General features: G+C 41.8%; 4 protein-coding genes across 4 annotated transcripts in view; 3 read left to right on the forward strand and 1 right to left on the reverse strand.

Annotated features, from left to right (window-relative positions):
* The first annotated feature begins 617 nt into the window (after positions 1–617).
* LOC121937666 (ADP-ribosylation factor 4) lies at positions 618–9,166 on the forward strand. Its single transcript, XM_088072426.1, has 6 exons — positions 618–881; positions 1,277–1,357; positions 3,711–3,820; positions 4,084–4,155; positions 4,946–5,071; positions 8,392–9,166. Exons 1-6 carry the CDS (start codon positions 815–817, stop codon positions 8,476–8,478), a joined length of 543 nt encoding a protein of 180 aa, XP_087928552.1. The 5' UTR covers positions 618–814; the 3' UTR covers positions 8,479–9,166.
* A 1,317-nt stretch (positions 9,167–10,483) lies between these two features.
* On the reverse strand, positions 10,484–12,200 carry lamtor4 (late endosomal/lysosomal adaptor, MAPK and MTOR activator 4). The gene is made up of 4 exons (XM_088072427.1): positions 12,085–12,200; positions 11,875–11,958; positions 10,878–10,995; positions 10,484–10,734 (listed from the first exon to the last, which is right to left on the reverse strand). Exons 1-4 carry the CDS (start codon positions 12,085–12,087, stop codon positions 10,637–10,639), a joined length of 303 nt encoding a protein of 100 aa, XP_087928553.1. The 5' UTR covers positions 12,088–12,200; the 3' UTR covers positions 10,484–10,636.
* Positions 12,201–13,219: 1,019 nt separating this feature from the next.
* Positions 13,220–14,511, forward strand: atp6v1f (ATPase H+ transporting V1 subunit F). Its single transcript, XM_042515491.2, has 2 exons — positions 13,220–13,467; positions 13,996–14,511. Exons 1-2 carry the CDS (start codon positions 13,310–13,312, stop codon positions 14,195–14,197), a joined length of 360 nt encoding a protein of 119 aa, XP_042371425.1. The 5' UTR covers positions 13,220–13,309; the 3' UTR covers positions 14,198–14,511.
* Positions 14,512–17,874: 3,363 nt separating this feature from the next.
* Positions 17,875–19,094, forward strand: part of lta4h (leukotriene A4 hydrolase) — a 57,427-nt gene continuing 56,207 nt past the window's right edge. Inside the window, exon 1 of the mRNA XM_088073083.1 lies at positions 17,875–18,110. Within this exon, the coding sequence (XP_087929209.1) occupies positions 17,961–18,110 (150 nt within the window). The 5' untranslated portion in view covers positions 17,875–17,960. The remainder of the gene's footprint in view (positions 18,111–19,094) is intronic.

Here is a 19,094-nt window from a genome sequence, read left to right on the forward strand (position 1 = left end):
ATTTTAACTTAAAAATAGTCAAAAAGATTTCAAACAGAAAAAAACAACTTCAAATGTTTGTTTTTTTTTAAATTTATTTAAGAAAAGACAAATAATAATAATAATAAATAATAAAATCGCCCCAAAAATAAAGTAAAAATCATCAATGTGTTTTACAGGGAAAAAAAATCGAAAAAATATTTGCTCTCTCTAATTTCTATTTCTTTAAGATAAAAACATCTGTTTTTTTAAAATAACCCTTTTAAAAAAGGTAAAATAAAATAAGAAGGAAAACATGCTGTATGTTGTATGTAAAAATTGTTGGTAAATCAAATAGAAGCATTATTAAAGGTGTTTCAAATTCGTGTAAAAAAAAAAAATCATCAGAATGCTTTTTGAATCTTTGGGCATTTCTTGAAGAAAATAAAAATCGATTTATTTATTTATTTTTTAAATAAACATTTTGGCGTTTTTTTTTTTCTTTAATTTTTTTGGTCAATTTTAAAGACAAAAACCTGAACTGTTCTCGTCTCCACGGATGTGTTATTGGGGTGTGATCTCTCCGTGGTTTTCCAGAGGAGCCTGAACGCACCACGCCGCTACGTTAGTCAATAAAGTTTTTCAAAGCAGTGACGTCATTTGTTCCGCGTTGGCCTGGACGTGGCACCGAGGAGGAGCTCGACCCTCCGGCTTCAGCCCCGTCACCTCCGCTCACCTCCGCTCCGCTCCGCTCCGCTCTGCTCCGCGGCTCCGGTCATCGGCTCTCTGTCCCCGGCGTGTGTCCGCTGTGTGTTTCGGTGTGTCCCGGCTCTCTGTCCCGGTGTGTCGGTGTGAAATGGGCCTGACCATCTCGTCTCTGTTCTCCCGGGTCTTCGGGAAGAAGCAGATGAGGATCCTGATGGGTGAGCTAATGCTAATGCTAATGCTAACGGCTAACCGGGCTGTTACCGGCGGCCCGGGATCCCCTCCCGCAGCCTCGCGGGTGCGTTACCGGGTCTCGCATCAGTCTGAGACACAGTGTCCCGAATTATCGGTCTAAACCCACAACTTGTGTCAGAATTACCCTGAAAACAGGAGCTAACTCCGCTAGCCTCCGAGGCTAACGCTCACAGATAACGGTCAGCCAGCGCCGGTTAACGGCTGCCGTGACGGTTGATATACCGGGTTTATACCGGGTTATACCGGGTTATAACGGGTTAATAAAGTTGATATCAGCTGTAAGACTAAAGTGAATCTCAGTGAGGCTGTGTAAAGTCCGTGTGATCCCGCTAAAGTCTGATTTTTGCTCCGCTTTCAGTCGGTTTGGACGCAGCTGGAAAAACCACCATCCTGTACAAACTGAAGCTGGGAGAGATCGTCACCACCATCCCGACCATCGGTGAATATCTGATCAATAACTGATCAACGACTCACACACAACACCAGCAATGACCCATTCAGAACTAGGGCTGCGCACAGCCATTAGGTTTCTATTGATTTATCCATTGATTTTTTTCGATCAATCGATCGACAGTCTTTTATTGTTTTATTGATATAATTATTCAATTATAATTATTTCATTATTCGTTTTATTTTCCTAATAATATAACAATGAATTCACCGAAAACAATGTTCGAAAACTTGTCATTTATATTTCAATATTTTGTTTAATCATCTTGAATCATGACAGAGTTTTATTCCCTAAGGAGCACGAGTCCAGAAATAACTGCTAATCTGTGATTTACAGTCTGATATAAATAAATTAATGCAAGAGCTTGTTCCACTCAGGTCAGAGGAATGCAGTGCAATCTACATTTAGCAATCCAACCGTAAAATACATAAAACAATGTCAAATACAAGTCACTTTCAGGAGGAGCAACAAAACAGTTCCTCTTTGTCACAGTAACAAACCTCAAATCCAGCAGTTTAACAAAACATCTGACATTAAAATTAATGTGTTTTTGCAATGTCCCTCCTGTGTCGCTGCCTGCTGATGTGACTGCTGCATTTTCAGATTTAAAAGCACATATTCCTCTCATTTATGAAGTTATACAAGCTCCTGCACAGCTGACAACCCCGTCCTGTAAATGTTTCAAAATAAAATGCATTGTATCAGCAACTCATGTGATTCTGTCCACAGAGAGCTGTCAGAGGACTTTTGTTTTGAAAGGAAAGCAGGGAAGTTGGAGTAAAACAGCTGTCTTTGTATTTCCTCATTTCTGTGACAAAATGAGACCTTTAAATTGCAGCAAAAAGTGGTACAGAGTTGAAATAATCATCAATTTTTTTCGCTGACTGCTCAGGCGGGCAGTGCGCATGCTCGAACTTGATAACAGGGTTACTGAAACGAAACGACACGCTCTCCTGACACGCAGTGTGAAAGAGGCCTCACATCCTCCTTGACACATCAATGCATGAAACGTAAATTGACGTATTTACGTAATTGATTACGTCGATTATGTTGACGCGTCAACGCAGCCCTACTCAATATCTGATCAATAACTCACACAGAGCATCATCAGTAACTGATCAATAACTCACACTAAACATTATTAATCTAAACTGTACTTGAGGTAAATTTTACCGATAGCTGATCAATAACTCAGAGTTCATGTTATTGATCAGGTGTGATCAGGTTAGTTGTGATGGAGACTAACTAATGTTTCTGTGGTTTATTTAGGGACTGTTTGTGATTCATAGAGGAGGAGCGGACACATTTACATAATATATTACCTAAAAAATTCAAATTCGTTTTGGCCAATTTTTTTCTTTATATATTTTTTTTAGGTATGTTTTAATTAAAGCTTTTATATGTGTGTGTGTGTATATATATATATATATATATATGTATTAGGGCTGGAGCGATACGTCGACTTTATCGATCGACTACGTGAATACGTCAATTCACGCAACGTGTGTTGACGTGACTCATGAGAGCGTGAGCATCGCCGAGCGCATTGTTTTTTGTTTTGGCACTCGTGTATCAGCGCCTGTCAGGCGCGTCTGAGCCGTGTGTCAGCTGCAGAACATCTGCAGAAACAGTGGCTCGCCATTTTTTTACGCAACGCTCGTGTTTTTGTTTGATTTATTTTGCTGTTGGATTGATGGATGTAGATTGTTTTGTCTTTTGATCAGACTGTCAAAACACAGATTACCAGTTAAGACTGGCTATTTTTTGTTGGGGAATAATGCTCTGCAGTGTATGACAAGTTTCAAAATATTATTTTCGGTTAATTCGTTGTTATATTAATCAAATAATAAAAAATGATAGATCAATTAAAAAAAATAATTGATAGATTAATTGATAAAAAAATAATCATTAGGTGCAGCCCTAATATACACACACACACACACACACACACACACACATATATATACATACACATATATATAAAACATTTTTACAAAAGCATTCAGGCCATTTACTTTTTAAATGAGGAATTTTTTTTTCTTAAAAAAAAAAATGATTTCTAAAGAAAATGTTGATTTATTTTTTTTTAATGTATGCCAATTTTTATTTTTCCAAAAAGTTCATTTTTAAAGGAAACTGGTCATTTTAGATTATTGATCTGCTGTGGGACATTTGCAGGTTTGCGTCACAGAGTGGAGCATCTTCACTCACTGATGATCTTTCCTTAAGTCACAACAACTGAACTCACCTGAAACGTGTTCAGTATGACATGTTAGGACGGGAAGGGGGACACATGTCACATCTCACTGTGACATCACATGACCTTGTGTTTGTGTTTGAGGTTTTAACGTGGAGACGGTCGAGTACAAGAACATCTGTTTCACGGTGTGGGACGTTGGTGGTCAGGACAAGATCCGTCCTCTGTGGAGACACTACTTCCAAAACACACAGGTACACAACTACAACTACATGCTGTTACACAGCTACACACTGCTACACAACAACTACACACTGTTACACAACTATACACTGCTTCACAACCACGGCTGCACACTGCTACACACAACTACACAACAACAACTACACACTGCTACACAACCACAGCTAACTGATACTGACTCTCTGAACTGTGACAGAAGATATGTGATGGTGTGTGTGTGTGTGTGTGTGTGTGTGTGTGTGTGTGTGTGTGTGTGTGTGTGTGTGTGTTTCAGGGTCTGATCTTTGTGGTCGACAGTAACGACAGAGAGAGAGTAACAGAGTCAGCGGAGGAGCTCACTAAGATGGTAAGATCTCCTCCTCTTCTCCTCTCCTGCTCCTCCCCTCTAGTCCTCCTCCAGGAGGTGCTGCAGGCTCAATGCCTTATGATCTCAGTTTATTTAAATCCTTTTTGAAAACAAACACAGCTGCTGGTTTCCCTCAGAGATCTGCACAAAACTTTGTAAATTTTGAAGAAACTCAGCGGAGCTGACGGTGTTTCCACTGAGCGATGTTGTGCGACTTCTCCTCTGGTGATAACATCCCAGTAACCATGGTGATGGATGTTCAAAACATCAGCAGCTTTATTTCTATTGCAGCTGATCAATGAAGTCAATCTAATATCTCTGTAATTTCTTTGTCTGGTATCAGAGTGACGATCTCCGTCTCTTCCTCCGTCCACACATACACATTCATGTTTTGGAGAATTTCATGTGACTTTGTTTTTCTTCTTCTTTGGGTATAATGGCGGTGGGCATCCCTAAAGTCGCATTACCACCACCTGGTGTTACATATCATATGAGCTATATAAGCCAAAAAAGTGTTTCCATTGCAGTTTGGTGAAATATGGCTTTTTAAAATCACGTGAGATATCACCTCATGCCAGCATAAAAACTTTTTTACGATAAACGATAAAGATTTTTTTTCAAACCTGACGTGTTTCCATTAGACGTATTTTGTGGTCACAATTTTAATTTGTATAATTTAAGGTTTAATGGAGACCCGCCTACTGTGACAAAACCTGAAGTCACTCACTCAGGGTCAGTCCAATCTGCTGCTGTGGGTGATGTCATCAGTCACATGACTCTTTCTCTGTAGATCCAGGAGGACGAGCTGAGGGAGGCGGTTCTTCTGGTGTTTGCTAACAAACAGGATCTTCCAAATGCCATGGGCGTCAGTGAGCTCACCGACAAACTGGGTCTGCACAGCATGCGCAACAGAACTGTAAGGATCAATACACCTATCAATACATAAACCTGTAATCAGAACTTATCAATACATACATCTGTCATCAATACTTATCACTACAAACATCTGTCATCAATACACCTATCACCACCAACATCTGTCATCAATACACCTATCACCACCAACATCTGTCATCAATACACCTATCACCACCAACATCTGTCATCAATACACCTATCAATACAAACATCTGTCATCAATACTTATCACTACAAACATCTGTCATCAATTTTAAACTCAGTCCTGGATTTCACAGGGAGCCAGAGAAGCTAAAACAGGAGAAATATGATCCCTTTTCTTGGTTCCCGTTAAAACACGAGCAGCAGCGTTCTGCACCAGCTGGAGAGACCTAAGAGATTTGTTGGGGCAACAGAATAATAGGGAATTACTGATCCAGCCGAGAGGTGACAAATGCATGTACTGATTTTTTGGCGTCTGTTTGAGACAAGATATGTCTAATTATTGCGATGTTACGCAAGTGAAAGAAAACAGTCCCTGAAGTTTGTTTTATTTGGGAGGTAAAAGATAAATCTTGATCAAGTAAAACTCTGAGGTTCCTTACAGTTGTGCTAGAGGCCAAATCATTGCCATCTACAGAATTTATATCCTTAGAGAAGGAGTTTCTGAGGTGTTTGGGGCCAAGAACAATAACTTCAGTTTTGTCTGAATTTAATATGAGGAAATTGAGGCTCATCCAGGCGTTAATGTCCTGAAGCATGCTTGTAGTCTAGATAACTCATCAGTTTCATCTGGCTTCTTTGATAGATACATTTCAAGTTATCCGCATAACAAATGGAAATTTACAGAGTGATTTCTAATTATGTTGCCTTGGGGAAGCGTATATAAAGTAAAAAGGATTGGTCCAAGCACAGAACCCTGTGGCACTCCGAAGCAGACCTTAGTATGTGCGGAGGGTTGATCATAAATATGTACAAACTATCTGATAAGTATGAATTAAACCAGCTTAGTGCCGTTCCTTTAAGGACAATTAAAACAGAGACCAGTCCTTTATCAGAGGCAATCAATAATTGATTAATTAAACTATTATCTTGGAGAAAGTCACAGAGCTGATGAGCAACCACTCTCTCAAAGATTTTAGAAGTAAAGGGGAGATTAGATATCGCTCTATAGTTTGCTAAAACCTCAGGATGGAGAGTGGGCTTCTTTAGAAGAGGTTTAATGACAGCTGCTTTAAAAGACTGAGGTACATCGCCCGTTAATAAAGACGCACTGATTATATCTAATAAAGTTGACAATTAAGGGTAAATCGTCCTTAAGTAGCCTGGTTGGGATGGGGTCTAACAGGCTTGTTGATGGCTTAGATGTGAAAATAAATATAGAGAGTCGGTGAAGGTCAATGGGGGAAACCAGTCTAAATAAACTTCAGGCCTTGCTGCCATATCCAGGCTACCTGTGTCCAGGGTCAGGTCAGTTGAGGGCAAGAGGTGATGTATTTTATCACGAATAGTTATAGTTTTATCATTATAGAAAGTCATAAAGTCGTCACTGCTGAGGGCCGAAGGAACACGAGGCTCTATGGAGCTGAGACTCTGAGTCAGCCTGGCTACAGTGTTGAAAAGAAACCTGGGATTGTTTTTGTTTTCCTCAATTAATGATGAATAGTAGTTTGCCCTGGCATGGCGGAGGGCCTTTCTGTACGTTTTAAGTCTGTCCTGCCAGACTAAACCGGACTCTTCCAGGTTGGTTGAATGCCAGTATTTTTCAAGTTTTCGCGATACTTGTTTTACTTTGTGGGTCTGGGGGTTAAACCATGGAGCTAATTTTCTTTTTTTCAGTATTTTCCTCTTAAAAGGTGCAACGCATTCGAGAGCTGATCGCAGTGAGCCAGTAGCACCATAAACAATCAATTTGAGAATGATTTAAATTAGTAAAAGCGTTCTCAGTCACATTGAGACATGGTAATGAGGTCAATACAGACAGAATCACTTCATTAAATTTAGCTACTGCACCATCGGAAAGACATCTAGTATAGTAACTCTTGTTGAGAGATGTGTAATCAAGTAGCAAAAAATTGAAAGTTATTAAATAGTGGTCTGTCAGAACGACAATCAATATGAATCAATATTCATCAATACAGACATCTGTCGTCAGTACTGGTGGTTTGTGTCACTAATATCTGAGTTTTTTTGAGGGTTTGTGAATGCAGCACAGCAGGCGGAGTTCTTTTTATCTTTAGCAGCTGAATGTCAATGTGAGGTGGATAATTGATCTTTTGAATCGTTCACTGCTGATCAGATCGATGGAGGAGATATTTGTAGATTTCACTTGTGCCTGATGTTCTGCTGCTCCTCTCTGCCTCTACTGCGCTATAAATAACCCAACGCTGTTTTAATATGACTCTTAATTAATGGAGACTAAGGCGGGACAAATTAGACTTTAGGCAACCTGCCATAGACTTTGTTATTAATGGGAAACACAGGACTCTGCCTCCGCCTCGGAGGACGTGACAGCAGGAGTTCCTCAGTGTGTTCCCTCTACTGCTCAACAATATCTCCGTCCGCGTCAGCAGTTCTCCAACCCCTGCTTCAGGAGACTCACAGGACAACCACGTCTGAGAGGCCTCCTTCTTCAGCCTGACGGCCTCCTTCACTGCTGTTGTCCACCAGCAGGTTCTTGGTTTATGCCTGGACAGGCAGCAATGACCTTTTTGACCACAACCACCAGCAACCGCTTCTACAATGGAGGATTCAAACATGGACCACACCTGGAGGTTTGGGTTGAAGACCTGGTGGACAGGAGCCTCAGCCAGTAGTTCCAGTCACATCCCTTCAGGTTTCTCCATCATTGCCCAAGTGAGTAGTGAAGTCCCCCAGAAGAACCATAGAGTCCACGGTTTCCAGAATACCACCTTGAGACTCAAAGAAGGCCTGGTACTCCGAACTGCTACCGTCAGAGACTCACAGTCCCATCGAGGCCACCGTCTTGTTCCCCAAGGAGAACTCCACAGTAACGTTCAGCTGGGGGTTCGTGAGTATCCTGACACCCCCCCCCCCCCTTTGAGGATGCTGGTGGTCAGTGTAGTTGATTAAGGCTGAGACTGGCCAGGCCAAAGTAATCCAGACTAACATAATCCTTTTAACTTTAACTTGTGATTCTCAAACTTCAATAAAGAACGCTCTTATTTTAAAGAGGCAGATTGGGCTCTCATGATTGGTTGATCTGTGGTCACATGTTTCCTGAGTGATCAGATAATAATCAGTTTTGATCAGTGATGATGTCACAGATGACATCATGTCCAGGTGTGTCTCATGTGTCCCTTGTCTATCTCTTCTCAGTGGCACGTCCAGGCCACCTGTGCCACTCAGGGTACCGGTCTCTATGAGGGTCTGGACTGGCTGTCCAACGAGCTGTCCAAACGCTAGACCACCTGACAGGAAGCAGGAAGCAGCGGACTGATGTCATCGACTGACGGGCTGGTGGGCATGTCCAAACTGATGAAGAGGAGGAAGTTTCACCGTTTTTGTTTTTTTAAATTATATGTTTCTGTCTGTAGGAGGAAGTGATGTCATGGACTCTGAGCTCATCCTCTTCTTCTTCTCTTCTTCCTGTACGTTTGTTTTTCTTTTAATCAGCATGTTTTAGAATCATGTGACAGGAAGTGATGGAAGAGGAGGGGCGGGGCTTAAGACAGGTGACAATGTACCTGTGGACAGGGGGTGGGATCAACACAGGTGACTGATTACCTATGGGCAGGGGGCGGGGTCAATACAAGTGACTGAACATGTGGGCGGGGTTTATGATAGGTGACTGAAGTTGTGGGAGGGGTGAAACAGGTGATGTCTCCTGTGGGTGGGATCAACACAGGTGACTGATTACCTAGGGGCGGGGGGGGGGGTCAATACAAGTGACTGAACATGTGGGCGGGGTTTATGATAGGTGACTGAAGTTGTGGGAGGGGTGAAACAGGTGATGTCTCTTGTGGGCGGGGCTAGACAGTCACCTGGCGTGCGATGACTCATTCCACAGAGCCTGGGGGCGTGGTCATTCCGAATCGATGTGAAGCAGCAGTGCGACAGCGATGATGCAATAAAGGGTTTTTTTCTTCTCGAACGTTTGACAGCTTTTTAGTTTCTTTAACAGAAGCTGATTATTGATCCTTTGATTAATAACGAGTCAGTAATAATCACGTTTGTATATAATCAGTATTTGATTGTTATAGAAACATTCAGCAGATGTTTGACCTGATCTGATTTTGTTTTTATAAAACTAAACTTTTCCGTTCTAACAGAAAAAAAGATGTTTTGGGATGTTGTGACATCACAAATCTTCATGTTTTCACTCAGAATCTTGTGATGTAACGACTCGCTCACTCAGAGGTGTGTGTGTGTGTGTGTGTGTGTGTGTGTGTGTGTGTGTGTGTGAGAGAGAGAGAAAGAGAGGTGCAGACAGGTGTGAGTGTGTGTGAGATGTAGACAGGTGTGTGTGTGTGTGTGTGTGTGTGTGTGTGTGTGTGAGAGAGAGAGATGTAGACAGGTGTGTGTGTGTGTGTGTGAGAGATGTAGGTGTGTGTGTGTGTGTGTGTGTGTGTGTGTGTGTGTGTGTGTGTGTGTGTGAGATGTAGCCAGTGTGTGTGTGTGTGTGAGATGTAGACGTGTGTGTGAGATGTAGACAGGTGTGTGTGTGTGTGTGTGAGATGTAGACGTGTGTGTGAGATGTAGACAAGTGTGTGTGTGTGTGTGTGAGATGTAGACAGGTGTGTGTGTGTGTGTGTGAGATGTAGATGTGTGTGTGTGTGAGATGTAGACAGGTGTGTGTGTGTGTGTGTGTGTGTGTGTGTGTGTGTGTGTGAGATGTAGACAGGTGTGTGTGTGTGTGTGTATGTGTGTGAGAGATGTAGACAGGTGTGTGTGTGTGTGTGTGTGAGATGTAGACAGGTGTGTGTGTGTGTGAGATGTAGACAGGTGTGTGTGTGTGTGAGATGTAGACAGGTGTGTGTGAGATGTAGACAGGTGTGTGTGTGTGTGTGTGTGCATGTGTGTGTGTGTGAGATGTAGACAGGTGTGTGTGTGTGTGAGATGTAGACAGGTGTGTGTGAGATGTAGACAGGTGTGTGTGTGTGTGTGTGTGCATGTGTGTGTGTGTGAGATGTAGACAGGTGTGTGTGTGTGTGTGTGTGTGTGAGAGATGTAGACAGGTGTGTGTGTGTGTGTGTGCATGTGTGTGTGTGTGAGATGTAGACAGGTGTGTGTGTGTGTGTGTGAGAGATGTAGACAGGTGTGTGTGTGTGTTGGAGGTTCGGAGTAGAAATGGGTATTAGTTTTAAAGTCAAGTACTTGTAGTAGTATTATAGTAGTACTGTAGTAGTTGGTGTAGAAGTAGTAGTAGTGTAGTAGTACTGCAGTAGAAGCAGAAAACAATGACATCTCATTGTCACCTTTAACCTTTTTATTTGTTAAATACATAGATTCAAACATACAAAACTTTATTTAAATCAAACACAACTGAGTTCAGCACAAACACATCATCATCACCGCTGCCGCTCCTCAGACCGCCGCTGCATCACTTCCTGTTTGCCCATCTCTACACGCTGATTGGTTCCTGCTGGTTGTTTTGACGTTTCACCACAAAAACTTTCTGACCGGAGACCGTCATCGTGTAGACAAAGTCCTCTAAGACCACTAAAGACACAACACAGGGGACATTGAGACAAGAGGACAGGTGACACCGGGGGGGGGGGTCACCTGTAGGCTGTTTACCTGAATGCGTGTGTGTGTGTGTCTGTGTGTGTGTCTGTGTGCGTGTGTGTGTGTGTGTGTGTTACCTGACATGCGTTTGAATGGCGGCTCGGCTGACCCTGGTAGCTTGAAGCGTGCAGCTGTTCGGACCATCTGCATCATCACACCTGCCGTGTGCTCGTCGTTCTCCAGCTCACCTGCAGACTGAGGAGGAGGGGCTACTGGGGTCAAAGGTCAGCACTCAACACACACACGTTTAAAAAAAAAAGTTTGGTTTTTCTCTTCTTTTAATTTTTTTCCTTTAAATTTTAAAAATGATTTTTCTGAGTAAATTCAGAAGCCTGTTTATATGACGTCATAAAGGCCCCGGATGTAGACACTTCCCTGCAGGACTGAAGGTGTCCCAGGATCCCAGGATCTGATCGTAAACCAAACTCCATTCAAATATGGGCCAGTTTAAGTCTGTCTGATGGACTTGCTCTAAGCACAGTTTGACTAAAAATGTGTGATTGCGATTATACTCAACAATACTGCAATTGCGATTACGATTAAATAAAAAAATAAATCATTCATGAGTTTACCTTCTCGGTTATTAAGGACAATGCAGAAGATAGTAATAGTTTTGAAGTGTGTATTTCTCAACTCAAAACACAAGAATATTAAGTAGAATAAGAAAAATACAAAACCTTAAGTTTTTACAGTACTGTTTTCAAAATAACTTAATATTTTCCAAAAAAAGTTTTGTCTTTTCGCTAACTGGCTACAGTTTCTCCCTGGTTTTTGGCTGCAGCTGGACTCTCCTCCCTCAATACGCAAATCACTGCCTTTTGTGAGGTTATGTCATCGCACACCTGAAACCGCGATTGCAATTGCGATTTGATTAATCGTGCAGCACTAATTTGACTGATAATATCTGACACTGAAATCATATTTTCATAATCGATCAGGCTGATCAGAAGTATGCTGGAGTTCCTGGTGATTTAAATATTTCAGTTTGTGTCTCAGGCCGACAGTAGCAGAAGCGGCGCTGCGCTGAAGCTTAAATCCGATCAAAGTTGGCAGAGGTTTGTCTCAGAGACTCACCGCGAGCACTCCGTCCTCACTGATGACCAGGTATCCGAGCTGATCCGGGATCCGCTCCAGACCCGCAGTCAGGGCCGCAGTGGTCTGCACACACACCGGGGGGTCAGAGCACTGAGCTAACTGCTAACGGGCTAATTAGTAAATACGTCACATAAACGTCACAGTTTAATGACTTTACAGAAATTAAATTAAAAACATGAAACATATCACCATTCTTCTTCTTCTTCTTCTTCTTCTTCTTCTTCTTCTTCTTCTTCTTCTTCTTCTTCTTCAGCAGCTCTGCTGCATTTCCGTCTTGTGATTTTCACGTGACTGTTGAGGCGTTCAGGTGCTGTCGGAAATTACAACATTATGTCGCGGAAACTCGAGCAGTTAACTTTTACATTTGTGTAATATTATTTTTTCTGGATTTAGTTTTTTATTACTTTATTGTAAAGCTAAAGAGTTCTGCTGTTGGTTTTCAGTTATGAAATAATCTTTGTTTTTTTTCTTTTTTTCAAATGGTGCTAAAAAAACAAAAAACCTCCACTCATAAAAAAAAACAGCAACAACAAAGAAATCAAATAAAAACATATCCTCCACTCATAAAGAATTTAGCAACTAAAACACACCTTTTTCACCCTAACATAAAAAACATACAATAACAATAATATTTAAATTAAATAATTAATTAAACATTTGAGGGGAAATATTAATTCATCTGAGTAGTTTGATTCAGCGGGAAGATGTTGTTGAGTACTATTATTATTATAAAATAATATTAGTTACTAATATATTAGTTTTGTGCTTTTATCAGTTGTAAAGATATTACATACCGTTAGAATTTAAGAAAGAAATATGTACTGTTAGAATTTAAGGAAAAAAACAGTTAAAATTTAACAAAACAATATGTACAGTTATAATTTATGAAAAAAAAGATGTACGGTTAAAATTTAGGGAAGAAATATGTACAGTTATAATTTAAGGAAAAATATGTAGAGTTATAATTTAATGTTTCTGATTGTATGGTTTTGATGAGAATCAGTCGGCGCGCTCAGCTGCAGAGACCTTGTATTTCTGGTCAGATATTATTTTGAATGCGGACGCTCCTGCAGCCTCCTCAAGGACCACTGAAATGTCCGAGCAGCACCTCAATGCAGCACGCGGTGAACGTGACGTCACTCCTTGAATTTTAGCTCGCTGTTTGTTTTTATTTTATTGGCTCCATATGAATATGTTTATATTTATTTAGATATTGATATTCACATAAACAGAAACATTTCACTGCGTTTATTTGAAGATGATTAATTGATTCATTGCTGTTTGTTTCTGTGACGTATTTCCGCCCCAGCAGCGGAAGTGCCGCTCAGCTGACCTCGTCACATGATCCGCAGCCTCGGTGAGCACAGCTCCATTTTCTCCGTTTTTCTCTCCGGTGACTCCGTGAATTTCGGTGATGGCCGGTCGCGGGAAATTGATCGCGGTGATCGGTGACGAGGACACGTGTACGGGCTTCCTGCTCGGCGGGATCGGCGAGCTCAACAAGAACCGTAAACCCAACTTCCTAGTGGTGGAGAAGGACACGAGCATCACGGAAATAGAGGAGACCTTCAAGTAAGTGAACCCCCGCAGACCCCGACCAGACCCTCTGTGCCGAACCCCGGGCACAAAACAGCCGATTTTAGGGCACCGCACCGACACACTCTGCACCAAATATGTGAAAAAATCAGCCGATACAGGTTTGACTCTGACTCTCTCTAATCAGCTGGCAGCTCAAAATGGGAAATCAACTCTTTGTGGTAATTTTATTAAAGTTAAATTCACCTTTGTGCTCCAGAGACAGCAGGGCTTAATTTAACAGAAATGTGAATGGAGTTTGGTCTGCTGTTTTTTGGCTCAGTGTTAACCACTTTTTTTCTGTCTGTGAAAAAGAAAAAACCTCCTCAGAAATCTGTTAATGACTGTCTGCTGCAGACTGACGGCTGATGGTCATGAGCTGAATCCCTTCCTGCTGATTTACGTTTTTTTTCCCTAAAATATCTGAATTTTGTTTTAAAACTAAGAGCGCACCGCCGTCAGACTGCGTGTTAAGTCCACAGAAACGTGGCTGGACTTTGGTCTGACTGAGTCTCTGTCCTGCAGGAGCTTCTTGTCACGTAACGACATCGGCATCATCCTCATTAACCAGTTCATCGCCGAGATGATCCGTCACGCCATCGACGCCCACATGCAGTCCATCCCCGCCGTGCTGGAGATCCCGTCCAAAGAGCATCCGTATGACGCCTCCAAGGACTCCATCCTGCGTCGCGCCAAGGGCATGTTCTCCGCCGACGACTTCCGATAGACTGTCAGAGCCCTGAACAGCGATCAATGAGAGCGATCGATAGCTGGAGCTATTGATTTATTATCTGTATTATCAGTGATGATGGATAGTTGTCATTCCTCCTCGTGTGTTTGTTTCTGTGAGTTATTTAAAAAAAGAAGAAGCCGTGTGAGCGTTTGTTCCTCTGAGCTGAAAATATAAATATCTGCTGATCCCTCACGACAAAAAGAGGAATAATGGAACCTGTTAGTTAGTTAGTTAGTTAGTTAGTTTGTCTGTTTGTTTGCTTGTTTGTGATGTTTAACTTATGAAATAAAAGATGATGATGTTTGTGACTTTTTCTCAGTTTTATTTTCACTTTGAAAAACATGCAGACGCTCAGTGAGACACATTAGAAACTGAAATCAGATCAGAATGACTGAGGACTCAGCGTATGACACACACACACACACACAGTAACACACACACACACAGTAACACACACACACACACACACACAGTAACACACACACACACACAGTAACACACACACACACAGTAACACACACACACAGTAACACACACACACACACACACACAGTAACACACACACACACACACAGTAACACACACACAGAAACACACACACACACACACACACACACACACAAACACACACACACACACACACAGTAACACACACACACACAGTAACACACAGTAACACACACACACACAGTAACACACAGTAAGACACACACACACAGTAACACACACACACACAGTAACACACAGTCACACACAGTAACACACACACACACACACAGTAACACACAGTAACACACACACACACAGAAACACACACACACAAACACACACACACACACAGTAACACACACACAATAACACACACACACACACAATAACACACACACAGTAACACACACACACACACACACACACACAAAAACACAGAGTAACAGCAACACACAGTAACACACACACACACACACACACACAATAACACACACACACAAACACACACACACACACAAACACACACACACACACACACACACAATAACACACACACAGTAACACACACACACACAATAACACAGAGTAACAGCAACACACAGTAACACACACACACACACACACACAATAACACACACACAGTAACACACACACACACACAATAACACACACACACACACACACACACAATAACACACACACAGTAACACACACACACACACACACACACACAATAACACAGTCATATCTTGTCACATGTTGTCGTATGTTGTCATGTCATGTTAGTGACAGACATACTTCTTGTCTCCAGCTGGTGCAGAACGCTGCTGCTCGTGTTTTAACGGGAACCAAGAAAAGGGATCATATTTCTCCTGTTTTAGCTTCTCTGCACTGGCTCCCTGTGAAATCCAGGATTGAGTTTAAAATCCTCCTCCTTACTTACAAAGCTCTAAATGTTCAGGCTCCATCTTATCTGTCACAGCTCATAGTTCCTTACCAACCCTCAAGATCACTGCGCTCTGAAAATGCAGGGTTACTTGTGGTTCCCAAAGTCTCCAAAAGTAGGTTAGGAACCAGAGCCTTCAGCTACCACGCTCCTCTCCTATGGAACCATCTTCCATTTTCGGTCAGGGAGGCAGACACCGTTTCAACTTTTAAGGGTAGACTTAAGACCTTCCTCTTTGATAAAGCTTATAATCAGGGCTGGCTCAGGCTGCCTGGTCCAGCCCATAGTTAGGCTGACATAGGTTTAACCTGCCGGGGGACTTCCTCTGATATGCTGAGCTCCTTTCCTTCTCTCAATGCCGCCATCAGAAATCATGCATGTCTGTTAACTGCATTGCCATTTGCAAGCTTAGCTTAGCCTCAGTAGTTTAGCTTAGCCTCAGTAGTTTAGCTTAGCCTCAGTAGTTTAGCTTAGCCTCAGTAGTTTAGCTTAGCCTCAGTAGTTTAGCCTCAGTAGTTTAGCTTAGCTTAGCTCTGTGATAGCCCTGTGGTACTCTCACTACCTGGGGCTTGCGATCACAGAGCCTGGGTCTGTTGAACTGCACTACGCTAATCCTGTTGCCTCTCCGGAGCGTTCCTGCTCCCTTGTTTCCTAGTTTTCCCGGATCCTGGCCGTAACCTTGACTGTGCCTGACCGTGGCCTTCGGTTGTGCTCGTGCTGTGGCTGCACTGATACTGTGCCCCCCGCTCGCCCTGATCATGGTCTGGTCCTGGTTGTGCCGATGTTGTGATCCTGCCTTTGGACAACTCCCTATCAACATGTGCATGAGACTGTTATCATCTCTCTCAACATCATCATAGAGAGCAATTACTAATTTCACACCTGCTGTTATTGTAATATGACATGCATCTGTTTCTTTTATTGCTGTGCCCCCCCCCCCCCTCCTCCTCTCTCCCCCTCTCTCTTTCTCTTTCCTTTTTTTCCATGATTGTATTTCATTTGCTATTTACGACATCTATTGCTCGTCTGTCCATCCTGAAGAGGGATCCCTCATCATCCTCAGTCGCTCTTCCTGAGGTTTCTTCCTTTTTTTACCCGTTACAGGGGTTCTTTTTCGGGAGTTGTTCCTCGGGTGATGTGAGGGTCTGAGGGCAGAGGGAGGGTGCCTGCTGTAAAGCCCTCTGAGGCAGACTGTGCTTGTGATCATGGGCTCTATAAATAAAAATTGACATACTTAGTTTGAATCCAGACTGAGGCGGTTTAATGAATCTAACTGTGTTGTTTTTTGTGTAGCAGCACTGGAAGTTTATTTTGAAAGGACAGGATGCGTGTGAAGAGCGTAAACGGAAACGGAAACGCCCACTCTGATCGTCCGGATGTGACGCGAGGGGGGGGCAGAGCGCCGCCCTGCGGCCTCCGAGAGTCTGAGAGTCTGCAGAGGCAGCAGCAGCCGGACCTCCGTATGTTTGTCTGTTTATTTGTGTGTTTGTTAGTTGTGTGTTTGTTTCTGTGTGTGTTTTTAGGCTTGTTTATTTGTTTGTGTGTTTGTTTATTTTGTGTATGCTTGTTTGTTTATTGTGTGTTTGTTTGTGTTCATTTGTGTGTTTGTTTGTGTTCATTTGTGTGTTTGTTTGTGTTCATTTGTTTGTTTATTGTTTGTTTGTGGTTCAGGTGACATCTGTCTGTAATCTGTAAACGCAGTAATAATACTCTGCTACAGTACTGGAGTATATTTTGGGAGTATCTTTACTTGAGTTTTTATATTTGGAAAACTAATTTTTACTCCAAAAACATTTCAAAGTAAAGGCGTTATTAAGACCAGCAAAACATAATCCTTACATTTAGAAGGAAAGAAAAATCTGCATTTATGATCATTATTATGAAATGTTTTGATGTTTGTTTTGTATTTTTACATGTTTATGTTGCTTTTCAAAAAAAAAAAATTCTACTCTTTTCATTTTGTAAATAAAAAAAAACTTAATTTGTTCCTTTTTCTGAAGGATTCGGCTCATTTTTTAAAAGTTTTGCACAACCAGAAAATTTCAAAAACAGGACAATAAGATTTTTCATTGAAAGCAATCAAAAGCAAACAAATGATTATTAAAACTCTGCCAAATAAAAATAAATTTTAATGATTAATTATTAGACTTTTGCCCCTGATGAATCTTCACTTCTGTCGTCCCTGTTTCCAAATATAAGCCTGTGCTTGTCTCTTATTGTGACAACGCCTGGACCGGATGTGTGCAGTCTGTGTTCCGGTAGATATTCCGGTGTGTGTGTGTCCGCCGGGCTCAGTCTGTCGGTGGTTACCGGACAGTGAAGATGACCATGGACCCGTGCTCCTTCTCCTCCGTCACCAGCTGCGTCACCAAACACCTCAACCTCCACCTGCACGTCGACTTTGACCGGCACGTGCTCCGCGGCCGCGTGGCGCTCACCGTGGAGGCTCTGCAGGACCGACTGAGCACGCTGGTAACGACCGGAGCCCGGTGCCCCGCCGCGGCTCCGCTGCACCCGCACACACAGACCGGAGCTCCGGTTTATCACCGAGACCAGAGAGCCTGAAGGCATCAGCACACTGTCACTGTCAGTGTTTTATTATCATAATAATAATAATAATAATAATAAAAATCATTATCATTATTATTATCATAATAATAATAATAATAATAATAATAATTATAATTATTATTATTATTATTAGTGTTATTATTAAATCAGACTGAACTAAAACTATTATTTTTATTATTATGACTCCTGCCACTGCTGAGTTTCAGCGTAAATATCGAATTATGGGAGGTTTTATTGTTCTGAAATGTATAAAATTAAGTTTTGAGTTGTGGTGATAATGCTGCTCACAGCTGAATTCTCTTTGAAGAGCTGAATCTTAAATTACAGATTTGGTTTGATGTTTGAAGTTTCAGACTGAGTAATGAACTGAAGCTCAAATATTATCAGATTCATTTTAATGTTTCATTATTTCACAGAAAAACACTTAAATCATTCAGAGTCTGTCAGAGAGAAATGCCTGTTTATGGTGTGTGCGTGTGTGTGTGTGTGTGTGTGTGTGTGTGTGTGTGTGTGTGTGTGTGTGTGTGTGTGTGGACTTTGAGCCATCAGATAAAATCAGGTGAAGCTGAGGACACAAAGCAGGTGATCCAGGTGTTGATCAGGTGTGAGGGATCAGAGCTGATTTAAATCCTTCCCGTGTGACTCTATAATAATAATATAATATAATAATAATAATAATTATATAATAATCCAGTTTACATCTTAATCATCATCTTCATTATGTTGGAGTTTGACATTTTTCGTTATTTGTTAAAAATATATTTCGACTTTTAGCTGCAGACAGATTCTCAGACGGGAGGAAACGTGAAATCGCGCTTTTGTTTGTGACAACAGAGACTGAACTCGCTAAAATGTAAAGCGTCGTCTTTGTTTTTCTGAATGTGA

This window comes from Plectropomus leopardus, chromosome 22 (genome assembly GCF_026936395.1).
Source record: "Plectropomus leopardus strain MGB_pleo_1.0 chromosome 22, ASM2693639v1, whole genome shotgun sequence".
NCBI lineage: Eukaryota > Metazoa > Chordata > Actinopteri > Perciformes > Serranidae > Plectropomus > Plectropomus leopardus.